Genomic DNA, 20950 nt, shown 5'->3' with positions numbered 1-20950 from the left:
ATTAGTACAACAGCACCAGCTCAAAAATGGAGATGAGAGTAGCAAGAGAAGAGACTCCTGCAGGCTAGAGGCAACACTAGGGACTGACAGTGCACCTCAATCATTTCTATATATGTAGATCAAAAAAGATACCCGCAGTTTGATGCGGTGTTCAAACTTTAGCCTGAACTGAAGCACTCCAACATCATCAGGATGTCAGTCAGCCTCACAACTTTACTGTAGAGTCTTTCTTGTTGCTAAAGTACATTTGATAAATATGCTAATTAAGAAACAAAACCATTTTGTGTGCTATTCATGTTGAATATTTCACGCTGGGTTTTTTTTGTTTTGTTTTGTTTTGACCATCATTTCTGTTGTTGAGACTTTGGTATTCACCTGGTTAATTGCTGAGATCTGGAACATGGTGACATCACTGCAACTAAGTCTGACGGGGGCAAAAAACACGAACAGTCAGACGATTATACCGGCTGTAAACAAGCCAACAGGTTAGCAAGTTTATCTTAACCACTTTATTTGGACATGAAACCGAAAGTGAGTTTTACCGTTCACTTTGTCTTCCAAATAAGTTCATCTAACATGGGGCTTTGTTTACAACCTGTCAGATTGTCTTAATGCAAATCTTCGCCTGTTCAACTTCTTTTTAGCTATGTCACCACATTCCGTTAGCAATTAGCTTGGTGAGTACAATCTTATCACAACCTGTTGTAATAAACTGATATTATCCTTTACCTGCATTAATTGACGGCCACTTAAGGGAAATGCAACAAGCTGTAACATAAACCAACATTAGCATTCACTTCAAGTTTCTGTTTACCCAGCAAATTGTATTCCAACGTTCTCTCTCCTTTTAGCCCTATTTTGGTCTCCAACAACTCCTGAGAAAAATATATGTCACTAGCTAGTCACTAACTTTGTCCGTTTGCTGTTTGTTGCGGCTACTCGCTGTGGTTGGAAACAGCACTGAAGAGAACAGTGAATTAAAACAGTAACGCTGCAGGCCGTAAAAAAACCAAAACAATGAGCTGAATGATGCTAAAATGCTCCATAGAGCTGAGGGGAACTACAGAGTTTTTGTGAAAATTCTTGGTTCTTCGCTAACCAATCCAGCCCTTTCACATTACACATAGTCATTTTTCAATTGTTAATATAAAAACATTGATTAGTGCTACTTTAAGTTAATTTATCCAAGATTATACTTTGCTGAAAATGACATATTAAATATTAGATGTACAGTAGATTATAGCTGTGAGTGACCTGAAAGCCAAACCCATTAAATGGTTAAATATTGTATAATTATCATATAGTTATTGCGTGATGAAACAACTGGGCACTATGTGCACAAACTAATATGGATACACCCATTTTGTGGTGCGTTTTTCAAAATCACACTTGTCTTCACTGCCAGCAGACTGTGAATGTTGGAAAAATTGGAGTCATTCTTTCTTTCTTTCTTTCTTTCTTTCTTTCTTCAAGTTCTGTGTGCAGGGCCGATAAGTGTCACATTGCCCCCGTGCCGTCTTTCTCCTGATGAAAGTAATGAATATCCCGTTTGCTGGCTACTGCATATGCCAAAATTTAAATGCAGCACGAGTTCCACCTTTGGGCTACAATGTTTTGGCTGCGCTTATTCTTCTGCATCATCTCCAGCCGAGCTAATGATGTAACCTGTATATGCTGAGCAAAGCGGCTGCTTATGACTGGCTCCAAATGAAAGAATCTGATATAAGTCTTATCCATAGCACAGTGTTTTGTGCTCAGTCTGCTGTCTCTATATATTAGGTGGCAGAGCACAGTATTATCAACCAGGCACTCAGGTGGTGAGTTCTGCGAAACATGAATTCATGTCCTCAGTGCTCTGTGTGCTTTATATGGCATCAAAATGAGCAGCATGAGAATCTGATTTGAAAGCATTAAGTGAACACTCACTCTCAGCACAAAGTGATTCTTCTGTTTTGGTTGTACCCAGAATTACTTCATTTTTTCCTACTTCATCATTAAAGCATCACAACGGAAAAAGAAGTCATTTGTATACGAAGTCCAGTCTATTGTATAGCTGATTCACTTTGACATTGCCCAGCTGGGTGCCATGATAATGCCACCATCAGAGATCCGTCACCCCCCCCCCCCCCCTTTTCTCCCCTTTAATGGAGATGGTTCTTCAAGTGGCAGCATCAAAGCCGCAGTAGGGGTGCCAGGGCTACGAAAGGGTTAGCACTGAGCAGAGGGGGTGGAGGGGTGGAGGGGTGAGGGAGGACAGGCAGGTTTTCACTGCTGCATTGCCCAAGCCCTGCCTGCCTGACGCTGCACAGGAAATGTCAGCTCCGGATGAAGTCTGCTATGCCGCTCTAGGGGGATCTGGGTGAATTTGACGTTTCATTTAAGATGGTAATGAATGGTATATCACAGGGCAATCCAGCCTGTGCTGTCTCAAGAGTTACACACACACCAACGCTGTTATGTAACCATAACAACCATGACAACGTGACAAGTACTGGATGCGAAACTGAGGGCATAGATACAACAATATCCGCCGTTGGCAAGAGAACTTGAAGATCCTCTCCGCAGTATTACTGTGGCCCTTATATCTAAAGATAGATGTCCCTGTGAAACGGCCTGATGTTCAAACAGACTGTAACATCACACACAAGAGAAAATGAAAGTGTAGTACAGCACATGTGCTTTAATATGAAGAGGAATACTGTCTCATATATTGTAATGTAACCCCCACACACATCAGACTATGTTTCAGTAACTGAGCCCCAACAGTTCTACAGTATCACCTTCTCTGTTCAACTCATCACTTTTTCTGCTGCCACTCTGTTGTGAAACCAGTTGAACCTACAGTGCGTGGGTGATGATGGCTGGCAGACAGTTACGTCAAGGGCCCGCAAGTCAAAATGAGTGATTTATCATGTTTTCATATCGATCCACCGTTCAATACCTTTCAAAGCAGTATATTTTACGAGCGCTGCTTGGGAGCAATTGAACAGTGAACGCCTGTCCGGTGGAAATGTGAATCCCATCTCACATATAAACACGATTCACAGTTTAAGTGGCATTTCACTTTGAATGCTGTACATCACCGAGTGTATTGAACACACACACACACATGCACACAAAAAACACGACCAGTTAGTGGAGCAGACAAACACCATGTCGGCTCACAGTTGGAGAGCCAAGTGCTGCCTTCTGCCATTTGGATCACCATGGAAACAGCCAAATACACAACCAGCACTCTCATCAGCTTCAGCTCAACATACTGCAGTCCATGTGTGATGGCAAGTTTTACACTCCATCTTCCCATGCTGCAAAAAACTCAACTCATACATACAAAGATTGGATCGTAAAAAATACAAAGAGGACTTGCAGTTTTGGTGTGGTGATTTTCTTTGCACTGATTGCATCATCTGCAAGTAATTGATAACAGTTTTGTTTTGGGTTGCCAGTCACAGCTTGATGACACGGAGAGGAATGAACTGGGCAATGAGTGGGTGACAGCTTGATGGGGAAAACAGGAGGTAATACTGTATACCGCTGCCAGTATGGCTATTAAGCATATGGGTATGCAAATGACTAAAAATCGGCAAATCACTGCATGCCATTATTATGCTATAATGAATACACCACTGGAAAACGAGTCATTACAGTCATGACACCAGTTGGACAACATCTGCTGTGTTACATGACACATATTTTCCAGATTCATTATGTAAATGACATTATTATTAAAGCAGTTTCACATATAAGGCCGACAACACAGCAATGCAGTGAGTACATGTAGTAAATGACGCACGTTTACAACACAACCTTCGTTTGTTGCATACAAATTCAACGGGATCACCGCTGATCAGATCGACGCGCTGCAGGCGAGCCCCGACACCGCGATGTGTTTCCTATCCAACCACCTGCCAAGAGCACAAACTAATAAGCAGATGACAGATGTCTAACATGCCTTACAGGCCCCCCTCTCCTCCTTACCTGCTCTGTGCGCTTCACCCAAGCGGACCTCGGTGATGCTGCTCGGGTCACTCTGAGATCTTCCCCGCTGCAACACGCAGTCCTCATCCAGCCCGTCCGATGACGCCATGGTGAATAGAAAAGCACAATGCAAGACTGAGAGACGTAACCACCGTCTGCCAAGGTCACCGGCGGCATCAAGTGGTGGAGCAGACTTAATGTGGCTGGACTGCTGCTGCTGCTGCAGCTCCTGCAGGAGCGGTGCTGGGGAAATCCATTACGCGCGTAGCATCATGCCGCATTCGAGTGCTGCTCGTAAAGCCCCGTTTTAAAATATAAATTCGCCTTCACTTCACGTTTTTTTTGGGGGGGGGGGTTAAATAAATAAAACTAAAATGACCCGGTATTAGAGAGGAGCTGCCTATGTATGATGTCTGTGTAGCAGACAAAGATAATGTTCCAAAAGTTCTTATTAAGACACCCACCGTTAACGCATCATCGTCATACCACACCAACTTAGACCAAACAAGGCTGTAAGCTGGCACCGTTCAACGGGTTTTACGGGGCTCATATGAGAGGACAACTTTTAGGTGTAATGCCCTGCAGCCCGCGAAGGCAGCGTTGGATTCATGGCCGTTTGGTAAATCTGAGGACTTTCTGACTTTTTCCCACTGAGCTGTGAGATGTGTAGGCTACTGAATAAAGCATGTAGGCATGTATCAGATATGATGGAGCTTGTTTAAAAGTGCAACTTATACCGCTGGCAATTATCAACACACAACACAGTGAAAGTGGGATTCATCAATTAAGCTACTTAAGTGTATGCACATTATAAATGAATAAGCGAAACTTTAATTTCACTCAGTGCAGATACCAGAGAGCCTCTAAAGGACCCCTCACACCACACTTGTTTAGTAGGCCTATTGTGTGTTCATAGGCTTGTAAAATATTGTAAAATATCATCTCTCAAACGTATCACAAAGCATATTTTCTACAGAACAACAGAGATAGCTCATTACGACACAACATAATATTTTAACAACAAATCACTCGACTCTGCATGTACGGCGCGTTTTAGATCAATTATTTGGTTTTACTGCGTCGTTTAGTTTGGTTGGTTCATTTCTCCCCTTGGTGCAGTTCGTTTTCGCACTCGGTTGCAAGACCAAAACAACCAGACCGAGACCTTGTTGAAGAGGTGGTCTCGGTCCGGTTTGTTAGGTCGGATCACGTTCATAGCACAAACGAACCGTACGATACGGTTCGTTGAACGTGATCCATTGAAACATTGCGTTTTTTAAACCAGCTCCCGTAGCCAGCTGCGCTGTTCATTATGTGTGTGCTCAAGATGTGCTCAGTGTGTGTCCCACAGAATGACAGTGTGCCCGTGATGGAGGGGTGGGGTCGGTTAGAGAGAGAGAGAGAGCGAGAGAGAGAGAGAGAGCGTGTTTGTGTTGGTTACTGTACACTGGTGTGTGTGTGTGTGTGTGTGTGTGTGTGAAACTGTAGCGGAGCAGCATTGTTCTCTAGATGTTGCCATGAAGTGCACATGTGCCGGTCTGCTGGTATATTATGATTTGGTATATGACCCAAACAATTATGAAGAAATGCCAATTCTGCCAGTGGGAACTTTTCCCAACTTATATCCACGATTTTGGAATTTATAATTTATAATTTTAGTAATAATCAATAATAATCAAATGCTGAAGCCTCATATAAGCTTCAGATGAACTTTTAAATGCATTTTTGCACAAAATGACTGTGTGGACACATTGTGGATTTTGGCCCCCATCACTTACATTGAAAGCACATTTAAAGGGGATCTTTTAATAGCCAGTATGAACAGGAGGAATGATTACAGTGAGCCTCTTTCACTGCTCATATGGACACCTGACTGTTGTTTTAAGACACACTTGAATTATCATCACTGTCATCATCAGTCACTTACCTTTTTCAGATGTGAGACAGGTGGTCGTGCTTGAAAGTTGACTAGAACTGCTTTGTCAGAGCTAGAGAAGAAAACTACAGGCCAGTGCTGCTGACCTCAGTCCAATGGGCATATATTGGGAGGAGGAGGAAGCTGCAGATCAGGGGGCACAATGATGCTTGGTATGTAGATGTAGCGTGTTCTAAAATGGTAGCCATGCTCTTGCTTTGAAAAAGTTTTACAAAACAGCCTGTGCACTTTACTGAGTCTTGATCTCAATCAATATGAAAGAACTGCAGTTGTGTCGTTGCCGTGTTAAACAAATGGTTTATGTTACATTTAAATCACTAATGTTTAGGGAATGTTGAGTTCAACACTTCATTCTTGGAGGTTTTGTGGGGTTTAAATGCATTTTAAATAGTTCCCACCCGGCTAGAAGATCGATTCTTTTTAATTTAATTATCAAATACAGTATAATGATTCTGTGCACACGAACGCAGGGAGGGGATCAGGAAATGGGAAAAACAGAAGAGGGAGATAGAGAATGTTAGAGATGAAGAGCAGAATGAACAGAGAGGAAGAGAAACTGATGGGGAGAGAGATGAAGACGGAGAGACACATGACCCAATACTGGACCCATTGTATGTTTGTTCTCTGTTCATATCAAATTACCATTTCACAATAACAGTTTTTTAGTTATTATCTTGTGTGGTCATTTACCTGCAGAAGTAGTAGGCTATGTATTTTTATTTGGGGACCCTGAACCAACACACTCCCAAAACTTCTTGCCACCCCATGAAATATTTTCTTGATTCGCCACTGTTCTCAGATGTGCACATATTAAAGTGAGATTTAAACAGACCTCTGGTGTCAAACTCTGCACATACATCATTGTGCACAGTGAAGCTCAAACATTCAAGTAAGGTAACAACAAGTCAAACACATTTTTGAGTGGAGGGGGGACTTTGGACATATCATTAATCCATCTGTTTAGCAGGGTAATATGAAACATTTGGTCACATTTACTGTGGTTGAAAATGTTCTCTATGTTATTGGGAAATGTTGCTTATCTTGTCAGTTTGTTAGTTGCACCCATTTTGAATGAATAAAATTGGTTCAAAATTGGTAAAGCCAAATTTCACACTGTGTTTTGCATTTTCAACCCTTAAAATCAAGTCTAAACTCAGTACTTCACTCACTAACTGTAGTGGCTTCCCTGTTTCGCTGTGGTTGATTCAAATAAATGTCAGGCTAACAAACAATATTTACAACCTCTATGTTGTAAATACATTGACATATGTGTGGGGGGTTTTTGTAATTATCTCTACAACTGTTGGATGGATTGCTATGACATTTGGTACAGACATTCTCCTCTGGATGAAGTGAAATAAATACATGTAAAAAAAAATTAAAAAAAAACAACAATTTTCATAATCCGTTAACCTTCAGGTGCAAAATTTGGTTTATGTCTAAAGACATTTCCATTAGCTTCAGCTGTACTTTGTTTTTTGCTAATGCGCTTGAGTTAGCATGCTAACACACTAAACTAAGATGGTGAACATGGTAAACAATATATCTGCTAAACATCAGCATGTTAGCATTGTCATGCTTAGCATGTTAGCACGCTGGCACCACCCTGCCAAAGTAGCCTCACAGAGCTGTTTGCATGGCTATATACTCTTTAAAGTGTAAACAAGCTTAAACAGATTTTTAAAAACTTAAATATAGCATAAACTGTTTAATTTTATTTATCCTTTTTATCCTTCCTGTAGTCAGACATTACAGGGTAAAGACTTATGGTACAATATCTGCTGCATCTCATACTTGTGAAAATTACACATCGATGAGGTGGCAGTGAAATGTTCTCCTGCTGAGATTTTGAATCATATTAAACATAATTATAATGATGAGCTTTGAGGTGAGGACACGCCAAGAGGACATGCCACAAATGAAGACAAGGTGTTGACTTCGATCTTGCAAACAATACAGTGAATTGTGTAAAGGTATTCACACACAATGAAAATGTGAGAAAAAACTTGTTCATGACTATAGATGAATGAGGCAAAATTTTACCAGCAACTAATGAACTATGCGCTGACTAAAACCATTTAAAAATCTGTGACTAATGCTAAAAAATCATCTGAAAATCCCTGTCAAAATGACTGAATGGTGTAAAACAAAACCAACTCTAACATCTGAGATTAAAAAGGCAACAGTCTGAACTGGTGCCTGAGCTTGTAACACGTTTCCTCATTGCTCTGAGGCATGATTCATGCTTTACATCCTATAGTCCCAACGGAGCAGCTTCTCTGAAATGACTCAGCAACTAAATGCATCTTATTTCAGAAAAGGATGCAAATTTGTTCCAGATGACCTAACAGGTAGAGGTTTTACATCTTAAAAGAATGTTGGAGATGTATCTTCGGGGTAAGCAATTAATGATTTATAGACATGCAGAAAGTTTTTGAAATTGATTCGGTGATGCAGTGGAAGCCTGTGCAAGGTGTTCTGAATATGCTGCAGTTTTGTTAAGGATAGAGATCAATGCTGTTACTACTGATAAAGACATGTATATGTTTTTTTTCTGCTTTAGATATACGTTCTGCTAAACCTGTTATATTTTTAAGAGGGTAGAAATATTAAATGTGAAGTGTTTTCATAATTGATGCATATTTTTGTTTTAAGCTGAGCATTTGTATGCACACAGAGATGCATGCTGTAGACTGCATTAATGCTGTAATGCTTACAAGAATTTGTGAGTATGTTGTCTGATAGTACATATGAGCTATCCATTATTGCTACTGCTTTACTTTACTTTACTTCTCATGGTTGTGTGTGAGTATTCACTTAATGAAATAAAGTTGTGTGATAAAATGTAGTACCTTAACCCTAAACTGCCCAGTCCAGAGACTTCATAGGCAAAACCATAACCATCTAGTACACTTCAGTAAAGGTCATTATCAATAGTGGTGTTACAATTGCATCTGTCTAACTACCTGCTGTTGTTTGAACATCAGCTGATAGGGACCCAGCCACCTTCTGTGCCACCTGCACGTCATTTAGATGGGGTTCCTTGCTCTTGCTGGTATGCAACATGGGGCACACCAGCACAGTAAAGAGCAGTGCACGCACTGACAACACGTGTGGGAGTCTAAGGCTTTCAGCTCAGTATATTTGTGTACTTGAATTATGCATTTCTATGGTTCCCTACCCACACACAGAGCTGGAAGCCCCATTCTCCCTTTTACCCCTTTATCTTTAGCACACCAAACCAAAACTGGAACCACTTTCTACCAAAGAAATAGCTCCTGTATGAAAACCCTTTGATCGTGTGTTCTGTGGATTATCAGACTATATGGGGATGCTGTTTCTGGAAAGACATTTTGCTGATATATATTTTTTCAAATCTGTGAGCGTCACAATATAATAAGCATAAGATTTCATTCACCTCATTCACTTTCTCACCTTAGGAGTAAAAGTGAAGGATTTTTACTTTAACTTTCATTTTGGTCCAAATTTATACTTTCAGCACTTCTAAGAATCAGACTTAATAATGCTCTAAAGAGCCAACTAAGGAATAAAAAAATGAGGGGAACTTATAATGGCCTGTATGAACAAGAGGAATGATTATGGCAAGAAAAACCTATTTCAAAGTTCATTTGGGCTTTAAAGTATTTTCTCTTGTAAAATCGAAGAGTACTGTTTGAAAGCACTTATGATAAAGCATAAATTTGTTGCTTGTCCGAGTTTGTTTCAACGCTATGGTGAGATTTATAGTTTATTGGAAGTGTTTCAAACTGTACGTTTCGGTTTTTCAAGACAAAAAAACAGGATGAGGACTGACTGGTTGGTTGGGCAAATGTACAACCCCATTTCCGTTAATATTAAATAAAAACGAAGACATACGCAAATATTTTAGAACTACCTACCATAACACAGAGAGTGACATATCTGGTTTGTTAAATTTCACTTTCAGCTATTTACAGGTGCAACACCGATCTAGTTTTGATAGACTAGAGTTAGTGTCAGTGTCTATGAAATATTATTCCTTGTTCCCTAATTTCAGCATTTCTGTCATTACAACACCCAAACGCAGCAAAAAAGTATGGCATTTTTACTCGACGTTTGCAGTATTTTGAACAGGCATGACACAGTCACCCACTTTCTCATATCGCTTCCGCCGTTTCCTGTCCCCGAGCGTCCTCAAATCACCATCGCAACCACAGCCCCATGTACGCGGATGTCACCAATTCAAACACTGGTTAAACCGAAACAACTCCCACAAAGCGGATGTAGTATCTACGTATTCATGTGTTTACAGAGGAAGCTGCTAAATGAACATGGCAGAAAGGGAAGTGGACGCTAGCCGTGATGCTAGTGAGTCAACACATATAAATGATCATTCAGGCGGTTCAGTGTCGCCGGAATCTCCTGAAGATGAAGGCTCGGACAGCCCCGCACCAACGTACACTCAGGACCTCCGAAGCGTCCTGGTCACCAGCGTTTTAAACCTGGAGAAGCTCGACGTAGACTTGTACAGGTAGCTGGCTGAAGTCTATCACTTTACTTTGGCTTAATAATGGTGACAGTTCATGAATTAATTCCCTCAGGTCAGATGCTGTAAATGTTTTGTTCATCTTTTTGCACAGGTGCTTTTCGAGGGCTAAGTTAAATGTTATTGGAAATATTTGTGTCAGTTAGGTAGCTTGCTATTTTTGGTTCAACAAAATAAAATTAAAAATTAATAGAAATGAATAAGGCCTTTAAATGTGTGCTTGAATTATATAAAATAAGGCCAGACTCATAAATTAAAGCTATTGTTAAATTGGCAGCACCTACAAACTGTTTTAGCATATTGTCACACAAGTTTTTGCAAGGAGAAAATGGTAAATTTCTTCTATGAAGTCCACCAAATGATTCACTGTCCTGTTGCTTTGTCCATTACCAGTGGTGGCAAGTAAGAACATTTACACAACTATACAATTTTCAGGCACTGAACTAGATTATTTCCACTTTATACCAACTAACAGTACTGGCATCTGCACATATTTTTGTAAAACCAATTCAGTTGGTTGGAATATGCAGCCTCACCGCTAGATACCACTAAATCCTGCTGTACAAGCCCCAACATCTACACACTGGTCCCTGAAGCGACAGTAGTTCCTTATATTCCTTAGTTGAAATATGTTCCAAAGCATATCCTAATGTGGAGAGGGGTTGTCAACTGGTCTTAACTGGCCTTGAAGCTATTAACTCGTAATGTGACTACACTGTAAGAGATGCAGGACAAAATCCAAAGCCTTCCTTGTATGCAAAATTGCATTCCAAAGTTCAGCTGAAGCTAGCATTAGCTGCTACACTGGACATTTGTGAAGCCTATAATCTTCAGTTTTTGTGCACTGCCACTTATACAAATGATGGTGAGAGAATATCAAAAACACCTGTCATAACATCAGTGCCATTAACTACTGTCTCAAAAAAAAAACAACTCCCATATTCACTTCATAAAGCTAGACTCCATTGTATGGCTCCAGTATTTGATAGCATTAAATTGGGTGCAGGGGAATCCAATAAACTCAAATACGCTGACCCTCACTGTCAAAGCTACATGAGCATCATCTAGTGAGACTGCATTACATGTATTTCAGTTGTGTCTCTATGTTTCTCCAGAGGGACTCACCACTGGGTGCCCCGCAGTCAGCGTTTGTTTGGGGGTCAAATAGTCGGCCAGGCCCTGGTGGCTGCAGCCAAATCTGTCGACGATAATCTCTATGCACACTCTCTCCACTGCTACTTTGTACGAGCAGGTAAGATGAAGCATGATTTCCAGTGTTGGCCAGAGCTAGTGCAACCCAAATATTAAAAATGAAACTCATTGTTATTGCAATGTAATGATCTTTGTTTGAAGTAATGGAACTAGAGAAAAACAGTAGTTACAGTTATGGTGACCCTTGTGGTTTTTCTTACAGTTAGCTTTATCAGCTTTTGTGAACTGCATCATGAATACCGAAAAAAAAATCTCAGTTGAAAGAGGAATACACAAATACAGACACTATAAACAGTCCATCATCTACCATAATTGGCCAAAGAGTGTCCCAGTTGCTGTTTGCCCACAGCTGTCTTTTGTTTTTATTATTTTTCAGGGGATCCTAAGGTTCCAGTGCTGTACCAGGTGGACCGCACAAGAGATGGTCGCAGTTTCACGGTACGCTCTGTGAAGGCCATCCAGCATGGAAAACCTATACTGATCTGCCAAGCGTCCTTCCACATGCTGCAGCCAAGTCCCCTGCAGCACCAGTTCACCATGCCAGTGGTGCCTCAGCCTGAAGACCTCCTCACTGTAGAACAGCTTATCCAGCTTTATCTCAGGTACAAAAGTACTAACACAACAAGGCATTTGTGTGCTTTGTATACTTAGTGGGTTAGATTAAAGGTTAATACATTGGGGTAACACAAAAAGAAAGGACCATTACAGAATTTGAAAGTGATTTTGATATTGTTTGTCAGTTCACCTCCATCACACAAATAACATTTTCACAGTTGCCTCTGAGATTCAAATCATGCTTGGGTAGTTTTGGTTTTATCTGCAGGTGTTTTTTTTTTTTTTTTTAGATATCCACATTTTACTTTTCTCCCATCACCCCAATACAATGGAGGTGAATGGAATTTTGTTTGCTTCACAGTGTTTCTTTCCAGAAATAATGTTCTAGTTGAACAGTGCACTGGAACTTTTTTCTACCAAAGAAATGGGAAAAATTGCAAAAACACAAGTAGTTAAATAAATGGAAAGATGTAGAATAAGTACAATAACTGTAACATACATACAGAGTGCGGTTTACTACACTGTGTATTTGTCATTTAAGATCTTCATTGAGCTACTACAGCACAGCCATGTAGAGACACCAATTTACACATTACTTAAGTGTTTACTAGATAAGAGATTTCTTAAGTTTTAATGGTGTCACTTGATTTAGTAAATATCTATTTTGAAATTCATGATCTGTATTCCTTTTCATTATTTTACAGTAAACCAGACGTGGAGGAGAATGCAAAACATGGCCTTAACAAACTGCTGGCTAATGAGGTCCCCATTGAAATAAAGCCAGTCAACCCAGAACAACTTTACAGGCCTGCTGCAACTGAGCCGAAGAAGCTGTTTTGGGTGCGAGCGCGAGGATATATTGGTAAAATACATTTGATGAAACTTCTGCACATATGTCCACATACTACATTGAATAGCATTTGATGCTACACTGTGTGATCATAGGATATCCCTGTAAAATGAATAACAAGATTTATAAAAACCTTTTTGCCCTTTCTTGATGTCAAATGAAACGGTATGCTCAAATTGTTAAAGTGTGCCGTATCACTGCTGCAGCTAAAACTCAGATACTGCAAATAACACTATGATATATATATATATATATATATATTAGGGGTGTGTCCAAATACAAATACATTATTCGGCAAAGCACAGATAATGGGTTTTTTACAAATATTTGTTTCATACAAATATTTAGGTCAGTAGTCAGCGCAGTCTTCTATGATCTGGGAGACTCCAATTCAAGACCCAGTGTGGGGACCTCCTTCATAAGGGAGTTTATTTATGAACACTTATTGTAACACTTTAATTTTCTAAAATTAAAAGAGTAATAAAAACAAAAACAGGATTTTTAAGCCTCTTTCCACTTTCATTTGAATACAAATAATTTTGCTGCCTCAACAAATACAGATACAAATACAAATAATATATATATATATATATATATATATATATATATATATACACAGTCTATAGAAATAGAGCAAATTGGGAGGTTGTAAGCAAACAGTTTCAGTGCCATGCATATATAAAAATATAGCAATATGAAAATAAATGAGAATGTCAACACAAGTAAAATATGAGATGTATAAGCAAGATTTGATGCATTTTATTTGTGTGTTTGTGTAGGTGAAGGCAACATGAAGCTGCATTGCTGTGTTGCGGCTTATGTATCCGACTTTGCGTTTCTGGGCACTGCACTGCTGCCTTTTCCCAACTACAAAGCCCAGTTCGCTGCCTCACTGGACCACGCCATGTGGTTCCACAGCACTTTCCGCAGTGATGAGTGGATGTTGTATGAGTGTGAGAGCCCGTGGGCAGGTTAGTATGTCGTTCACTTCCCATCTGCTGTACTTCGATTGTTCTCTCTGTCACAGAAAGTACTTACAAAGTAATGGGGGTCACGCATACTGTATGCACATGCAGTTATTTATATAATGTTTTGTTCGCTGATTAATTCAGCCACAGATGCTTTCACAGTGGTTTGTTGTTCATTGTCATTTTTGATGTAGGCGATTCATCTGGAATTTTGATTAAACATACAATTTTGATCATTTGCTAGACAATAACCTTAAGAATATTGAGTATTTTCAATTGTTAGTGTGAATGCATTAATCATGAAATATTAATGACAATGAAAATCTTTTTTCCAATTTACAAATTGGATTACCCAAATCTCTGTATTTGTGCGATTGGTTTTAACTTTTAAACATATTTTTGTGCCTCTTGACTTTTATTTGCTTCATACTGACAGATCTTTGTATATTTCTGAATATTTTGTGTTTTTCTATACTACTTTTGTGGCTTATCATCTGTGAGCCATTTCAAAGCTTGGACACAAATGACACTTTGGTGCATCCTGTTTTAACCTAACATGTTGTGTTTATTGTGTCTTACAGGGAGCAGTAGGGGACTGGTTCAAGGGCGACTGTGGAGAAGAGACGGGGTGCTGGCTGCCTCGTGTTCCCAGGAGGGTGTCCTGAGAGTGAAACCAGTCCCAGAGCCCAGCAAACTATAGGCACATTCCTAAGCTCTTTCTAAGATGTATCATGTGTATACTCTAATCATAGAGATAATATTTAATTTTAAGACACAAAAATAGTAATATAACATGAGTTCATGATTGTTTTATTATGAACATGCAAACTTCTAATTTATTTCCTGACAATAAATAATACAGCGGTAATAAATGTTGTCATTTGTTTTGTCATTTGTTAGATGAGATGTGCATACACGTTCCTCATAGCCACTTATTACACAAAATGGTTTCAAAAACTTTGCATACAACTACTTCATTCATGATAATTTTTTAAATCTAATAATGATAAAACCAATTACACTGCAAAAACTCATTTTATAGTGCCACAGTTTTAACATGCCGCCTACCATCATGGTGAAATAAGAAAATATGAAGTTTGTTTTATTTTTAGAAAGCCATCACACAAATGCAATGTCAAAATTGACAGTAGTAGGCTAATAGCAAAAAGACATGACCAAAAAGCCATGCACTGTAAGATGGAATTGTAAATGTCTTGAGTTCCACAAAATAGAAACAAAGATGGCATAAAATGTGTATGACTGTCTAGCACATGCAACTGCTAAGACATGTCACAAGGGGTTTTCTCAATGTGAGGTACAGAGCTGCCTGTTAAAAAGAAATAAAGCAGACAAATGAAATACAGAGCAGGACAGCCAGAGAATGGAACAGCCTGATCCACAAGCAGAAAATGGAGTAATTGTAACCATTTTACAGCAGGACAGCCTGATCCACTAGGAGGGAATGAAATAAGTAATATATTAAATTTTTGGAGCAGATCAGGATGAAAATGTACAGATAGATCTACCTGCAACATTAACCATAGCTATACTCTTTGCCACTGCAGCTGCGGGGGAGGGCTGGCATGTAAAAGAGTAGTTTAGAAAAAAAAGAAAAGTGCATAATTTCCACTGGGCTCAACTAACTTCAGTTTTTTCCCCTCAAAGTTAATCATCTGAATCAGATATGATGAATATGATAATTCACGTTTTTTTTTTTTTTCCAAGTTCCAATGAGTGACACCAGTGCTCATGTGACATGTCCTACCTCACAGTGTGGTTATTGGACATCTGTTGCCATTGTTTACCTTTTGGGAATCATTATTGTAAAGATGGAAAATGTCCACAACCAACTAGCCTGAATCTGACATTCAAGTACGTTCTGCCTGGCATCAGGTAGAAAAAAAGCTTTTATACTGTGAAAAAGATTTGTGTTAATCCCATTAGTAACATTGATTAAAGAAAAGATCAAACGTGAGGTCACAATGTATTAAGCTTTCAGTCAAAATTAACAAAGTGCTTGATGTTTAAATTTGGAAGTGTCCACTGAGGGCAGAGTCGGGAGTTCAATGACGGTAAAGATGACTGCCTGACCTGATTGGCCCAATGTGTGCGTGATTTTTGCCATTTGACCATTGTTTGACATAACCAGAAACCATGATGACAGCATCAGTTGTCAACAGTCTTGCAACAGTTTTACTGACAGTTTTACTGTTGCAAGACATGTCACAGAGGACCAAGCCAACACCGGTTTCAGCCATTGATTTGGCTTCCTGTACTCTTTAGTAAAACAAAGAGTTTTTGGTAGGTGTCATCTTTGTCTTAATGAGTTACAAATGGAGAGTGTGCAAAACAAGGAACACTGACTGAAAAGTAAGACAAAATCCAAATTTTGCTAAATTGGGAGATGTCCTCTGGCTTTTCAGCAATTTGGAATATATTAGTTAACATTACTTAAATCTAAAGCAAAGCTAGATTTAAGGAAACAATGTTGGTAATACTGCTTTAAAGGAGAATAAGAAGCATATTTTCATTTGAACAGTTAGAGAATCAGCTTTTCTAAGAGGGAGAGTCACAAGTTCTCTGCATCTAAAATATCTCATTTAATAATAAAACATCAAACATTGTACAGTAAATCTAGAAAATGAGGCATCAGGTTTTGTCTCATAAGCACACAAAACAATATCTTGGTTTTCTGGTTCCTACATTTTAGCAAAGTTAAATCTTTAAAAGTTCCTTAAAGGCTAAAGTTGCAGAAATTACTATGGTTGCTGTACATGGGGGAAAAAAACGCTAATACACACAAATTAAAGCAAGACATGCTGTCTAATCCCTAATTAAGTGTTTTTTAATCCTGGTCCACAGGGCACAGAGTGCTGCTGATTGTCCAGGTGTTAAAGAACATTCACCTTACATGCCCAATTTAAATGATCTCTTACTGCATAGCTATAATGATAAGCAACAGGGTTCCATGTGTAGAGGATCTGGACTGAAAACAATTGCCATCTTTAATCACAGACTCCTTTATCCCCTCCAAAACTTGACAGAGTTCGACAGTAGTCACCAGTCTGTAGATAAAGTTAAGGCACTAAAAAAACCCTATAGATAAAGAGGTCCAGCCTGTAATGGTTTCATAGGTTGTTAATGCTAGTTCGGAGTCCTCTTCTTTCTTAAATCCTTTGTCTCTAAATTAAATTTGAATCTACCTATCTTCTTTGAAGGTAGCAGCTACAGCAGGAATCGCTCTGGCAGGGACAAGTACAGGCCATTTATACACACTGAACACTGCCCTGCTGTGGAGAACCTGTCCAGCAGGTGCAGCTGGCAAGACTGTAATGTGAGAGATGATGTATTGCCTTCATGATTTATCAGCATACAGACTCCAAACCAACACGTTCCAGTGGTTTTAAACAAGTGAACAGTGTAGGAATTGTTTCCCAAATGAAATATCTACTAGTCGCCCTGCAACGTGCAACATGACAGTGATCCTAAACATACAGCCGAAGCAACCAAGGAGTTCTGCAGCAGCAAAAAGTAAAGTATTCTTGGTCAAATCAGTCAACAGATGTGAATACAACTAATCATGTGTTTCTTCATAGGATTTTATGCAGAAGCTGGGTGGCACTGATGTTAATGGAAGGAAGATTTGTGTGGTAGAAGACAAACATTGGCAACATTGCTCTTATTCTGGGAGCTGATCCAGCTAGATGTGGCTGAAATGTTCATACCCTTATGTTACGTACTTGTGTACATTGTGTGTGCATTTGCTCTTACATTTAAGGTTATGTTTAACCCACAGGTCTCGCAGCAGGCAGCGCTCTCGCAGCTGCAGCAGAAGTAGGACTTCTCGCAGCCGTTCCAGGTCTTGCTCACTGTAACCTTCTCTTACCACTTATTCATATGCATATTCATTCATATCTTACCCCTCAAATGACATTTCAACTGCTTCCATCTCTTATGCTTTAGATGACAATTCAACTGCTTCCAGTTCTAACACGCCAAACTGACATTTCAGCTGTTTTTGTCTCCTACTCTTCGAGTCACATTTCAGTGTGTTTCAATGCTTACACTTGATATATCTGTCTAGTACAAGACTGTTTGTGTGATACAGCAATCTGGCGTCTGGAAACCAGAGCCAGTCAGAGATGATGCTCATTTGTACATAACAACAGTTTGGCAGACAGATCAGGAGCATATTCACATGAATATTGAGTGTTGTGTGTAGGTGTTTCAGTTTGCCATTGCACCACACTGAAGGAGAGATCTTTCAATTGAACCTGCCTCAGTAGCCCTGTTTTATGTGTGTTTAGGCACAGTGATAAATGAATGACTTTTAGCAATGTTTTTGCATTCATTTACCATAAATTACATAGAGCATATTTTACATATTTGTCCTAATACTAAAACCCCCCAAAACTTGATATTGTCCTTTAACAGAGTATGAAGTAGGGATTTTGCCACATGATGGTTGTAAAATAAAGAGAGACACGATAACAGAGGTCCCCTCCCCCCGTATTACACATGGAATCAAAACCAATAGTTAAGCTAACTTTTATTGTTGCCTGTTACATAAAACCATTGAATTAAATATGTATTTTGCTCCAAATCACTCCAGGACTCCCACAGATTCAAAGCTTATGAGGATAAGTGTTTGGACAGCTAATCAAATGAAACATGATCTTTTAACTGGTACATCTCCACAAGGGGCACTGAATGGGGAATTTGAATGATTCAGCATGCCCAGAGCTGGACAGGGGGCCTGGAAGATGCCAGGGATTAAAGAGTTTCACAGCTCTGACAAAGCTATTTTCAGGGGGGACAGAACTTCTAATAATTACTTTGGAAGGTTAGCCTTGTACACGAGGCGGTTTGATCATTAAATTGTTTGCAACATAATTGAAAGGGATGGAAAACAGAAACAATCAATTATGTCTTGGGCCAAAGAGGGCTTCAATGGGAGTCGTAGATTATGGCCTAATTTTCACTTTTTGTTAAGGACTCTGGTTACTTGGATTTAAAAGGGCATTTTTGTTAACACCGGTTTAAGTTTGAGTCCCTTTACACCTTAAAATACGTTTCGTATCCAGATTGTATCAAGATATGATATAACCTGATTACATTTACACCAGGTATTAATATGTGTCTCCAGTGTCCACACTGAGATCCGATTAAGATGTGATTGCTCTGTCCAGCTCAAACAACCAAATGTCACATCCTCCTCATCCCTTCACCAGGGCAAAACACGGGACGATCACCCAGCACTCCATCCAGCTCATTAAAAAAGGCACAAGTCACCCTGCCCCTGCCACTTTTGTTATTGTTGTCCCTTGTTTTTTCCCTGTACGACTTTTGGGACCACCTCCTTCACCACCTCCTGTAGGCCAAGCAGTTTGGAGCTGTGAGACAATTGCTGCTGCTCTGTCAGGCTGCTGGCGTATTGATTAGCCTGGCTGATGATCTTGGGATGTCTGTAGGTTACAGTCATTCAACATTTGTTTTAAAAACACTTCAGAACACCACAGAGACATCACAACCATTGTACTGTAACTGGTAATAAATTTGTGTCAAATAAGACACACTTAAACTGAGGAGAGATGGTCTGTGTAGAGTTGAGGAGCCTTCTGGCTTCAAACTCAACATCTCACATCTTCATGCTGGTGTTCACCTCAAACACCTGAAATAAGGAATGAGACATGATGATCAGATTTGACGTATTTAACTCAAAACTACTACTGTGAATTCTTTCCAGGATTCTGGTCTTACCAGTCTGAGAAAAGGCTTGACATCAGAGTCAAAATCCTCCAGTTCAAACTCCCAGAGCCTTCAAACAGAAAGAAAAACACAAGCTTCATCATTACTGTTCCTCTCTTCCTCATTAGAGACAGATTGGTGAGACAGGAGCAGAGTTCAGGTCAAGTGTACTGCTGGACTGTGTGTATGTGTGCATGTGTGTGCCTGTGTCAGTAACTCACTTCACTCTCAGTGTGCTCTTGCTCTCCTCCACCAGCAGGTCACTCATGTCTTCAGCAGTCACTGCAGATGGGAGCTGTTTTCTCTGCTGAAGTCTCAACAGTTCAGCCACCAGTGCAATCTAAAGACCATACAAGAGATCACATGTCTTCATGCTGAAGTTCAAGACACAATTTATGAGGTTTTACCCAGTATTTTATATTAGTGTGGTCATTATATTGGGTCTTAGCTGACACTTATAAGAGCCGGTATGCCAGACAACTTGCTGACCCCCGCTCATATATGGGTGTGTCAAACAACACCTGTGTAGAAAATAAGATAATATTGCTCATATAGTTTGTTATTCAGAGTTTTAACTACATCTGAAAATGTTCCAGTAAAAAAAAACTCTCACATACCCTGATGGATCTGTACATTCCTCCGCTCCTTTCAATGAACCCCCAGGGTATTTTGTTGCTGCCGTACATCTCGAAATGCAACAAGCTTGACTTTCAACACAACAATTTTATCTTCAACAACAGACATTTACATATTAAATTTGAAACCCCAACAATAACACCACTCTTTCAAATGATCATGACAGGGTTTAAATCCATAGACTAGCTACTTTCTTCAAGAAACACACAGTTGGTGGATGTATATTGGCATAAAATAATACTTTTGAAGACACCTTACAGTCAGCAAACAGTGTACCTGTTGAGACTGTGAGATGTGGTTGAAAGATCTCTCAAAAAAAGCTAGGAGGTGGTCCTTGAGTTAAGTTTTTGTTGTTGTTTTGTCAAATCATGCAGCATTTTTTTATTTGTATCGCGCTTACTCCCAAATTTAATAATTTAGCCATTACAAGTCTGTTGAAATGTGTTTGGTAAATTTTTCCCATGAATACGGTGAGATTATCTTGAAAGCAGAAAAAAGCTTGCTAGTGGATTTTGTTTACCCCATGGATATATTATGTTTAG

At 39.5% G+C, this 20950-nt stretch overlaps 2 protein-coding genes and 1 long non-coding RNA gene across 3 annotated transcripts in view; 1 reads left to right on the top strand and 2 right to left on the bottom strand.

The window, feature by feature from the left end:
• Window positions 1–4774, bottom strand: part of phactr3b (phosphatase and actin regulator 3b) — a 59530-nt gene extending 54756 nt beyond the window's left edge. The window contains exon 1 of the mRNA XM_044348929.1: window positions 3979–4774. Coding sequence (XP_044204864.1) covers window positions 3979–4087 — 109 coding nt within the window. The 5' untranslated portion in view covers window positions 4088–4774. The remainder of the gene's footprint in view (window positions 1–3978) is intronic.
• Window positions 4775–10069: 5295 nt separating this feature from the next.
• On the top strand, window positions 10070–14900 carry acot8 (acyl-CoA thioesterase 8). Its single transcript, XM_044349223.1, has 6 exons — window positions 10070–10424; window positions 11555–11691; window positions 12028–12253; window positions 12911–13068; window positions 13836–14027; window positions 14606–14900. The coding sequence occupies exons 1-6, from the start codon at window positions 10219–10221 to the stop codon at window positions 14722–14724; spliced, it is 1038 nt and encodes a 345-aa protein (XP_044205158.1). The 5' UTR covers window positions 10070–10218; the 3' UTR covers window positions 14725–14900.
• Window positions 14901–18560: 3660 nt separating this feature from the next.
• LOC122981380 lies at window positions 18561–20922 on the bottom strand. The gene is made up of 5 exons (XR_006403225.1): window positions 20390–20922; window positions 19994–20293; window positions 19785–19842; window positions 19601–19695; window positions 18561–19489 (listed from the first exon to the last, which is right to left on the bottom strand). It is a non-coding gene; the product is annotated as an uncharacterized LOC122981380 (long non-coding RNA).
• Between the last annotated feature and the right edge of the window lie 28 nt (window positions 20923–20950).

The sequence above is a fragment of the Thunnus albacares genome, chromosome 4 (assembly GCF_914725855.1).
Source record: "Thunnus albacares chromosome 4, fThuAlb1.1, whole genome shotgun sequence".
In the NCBI taxonomy this organism is placed as follows: Eukaryota; Metazoa; Chordata; class Actinopteri; order Scombriformes; family Scombridae; genus Thunnus; species Thunnus albacares.
This window is presented reverse-complemented; position numbering and strand designations above follow the sequence as displayed.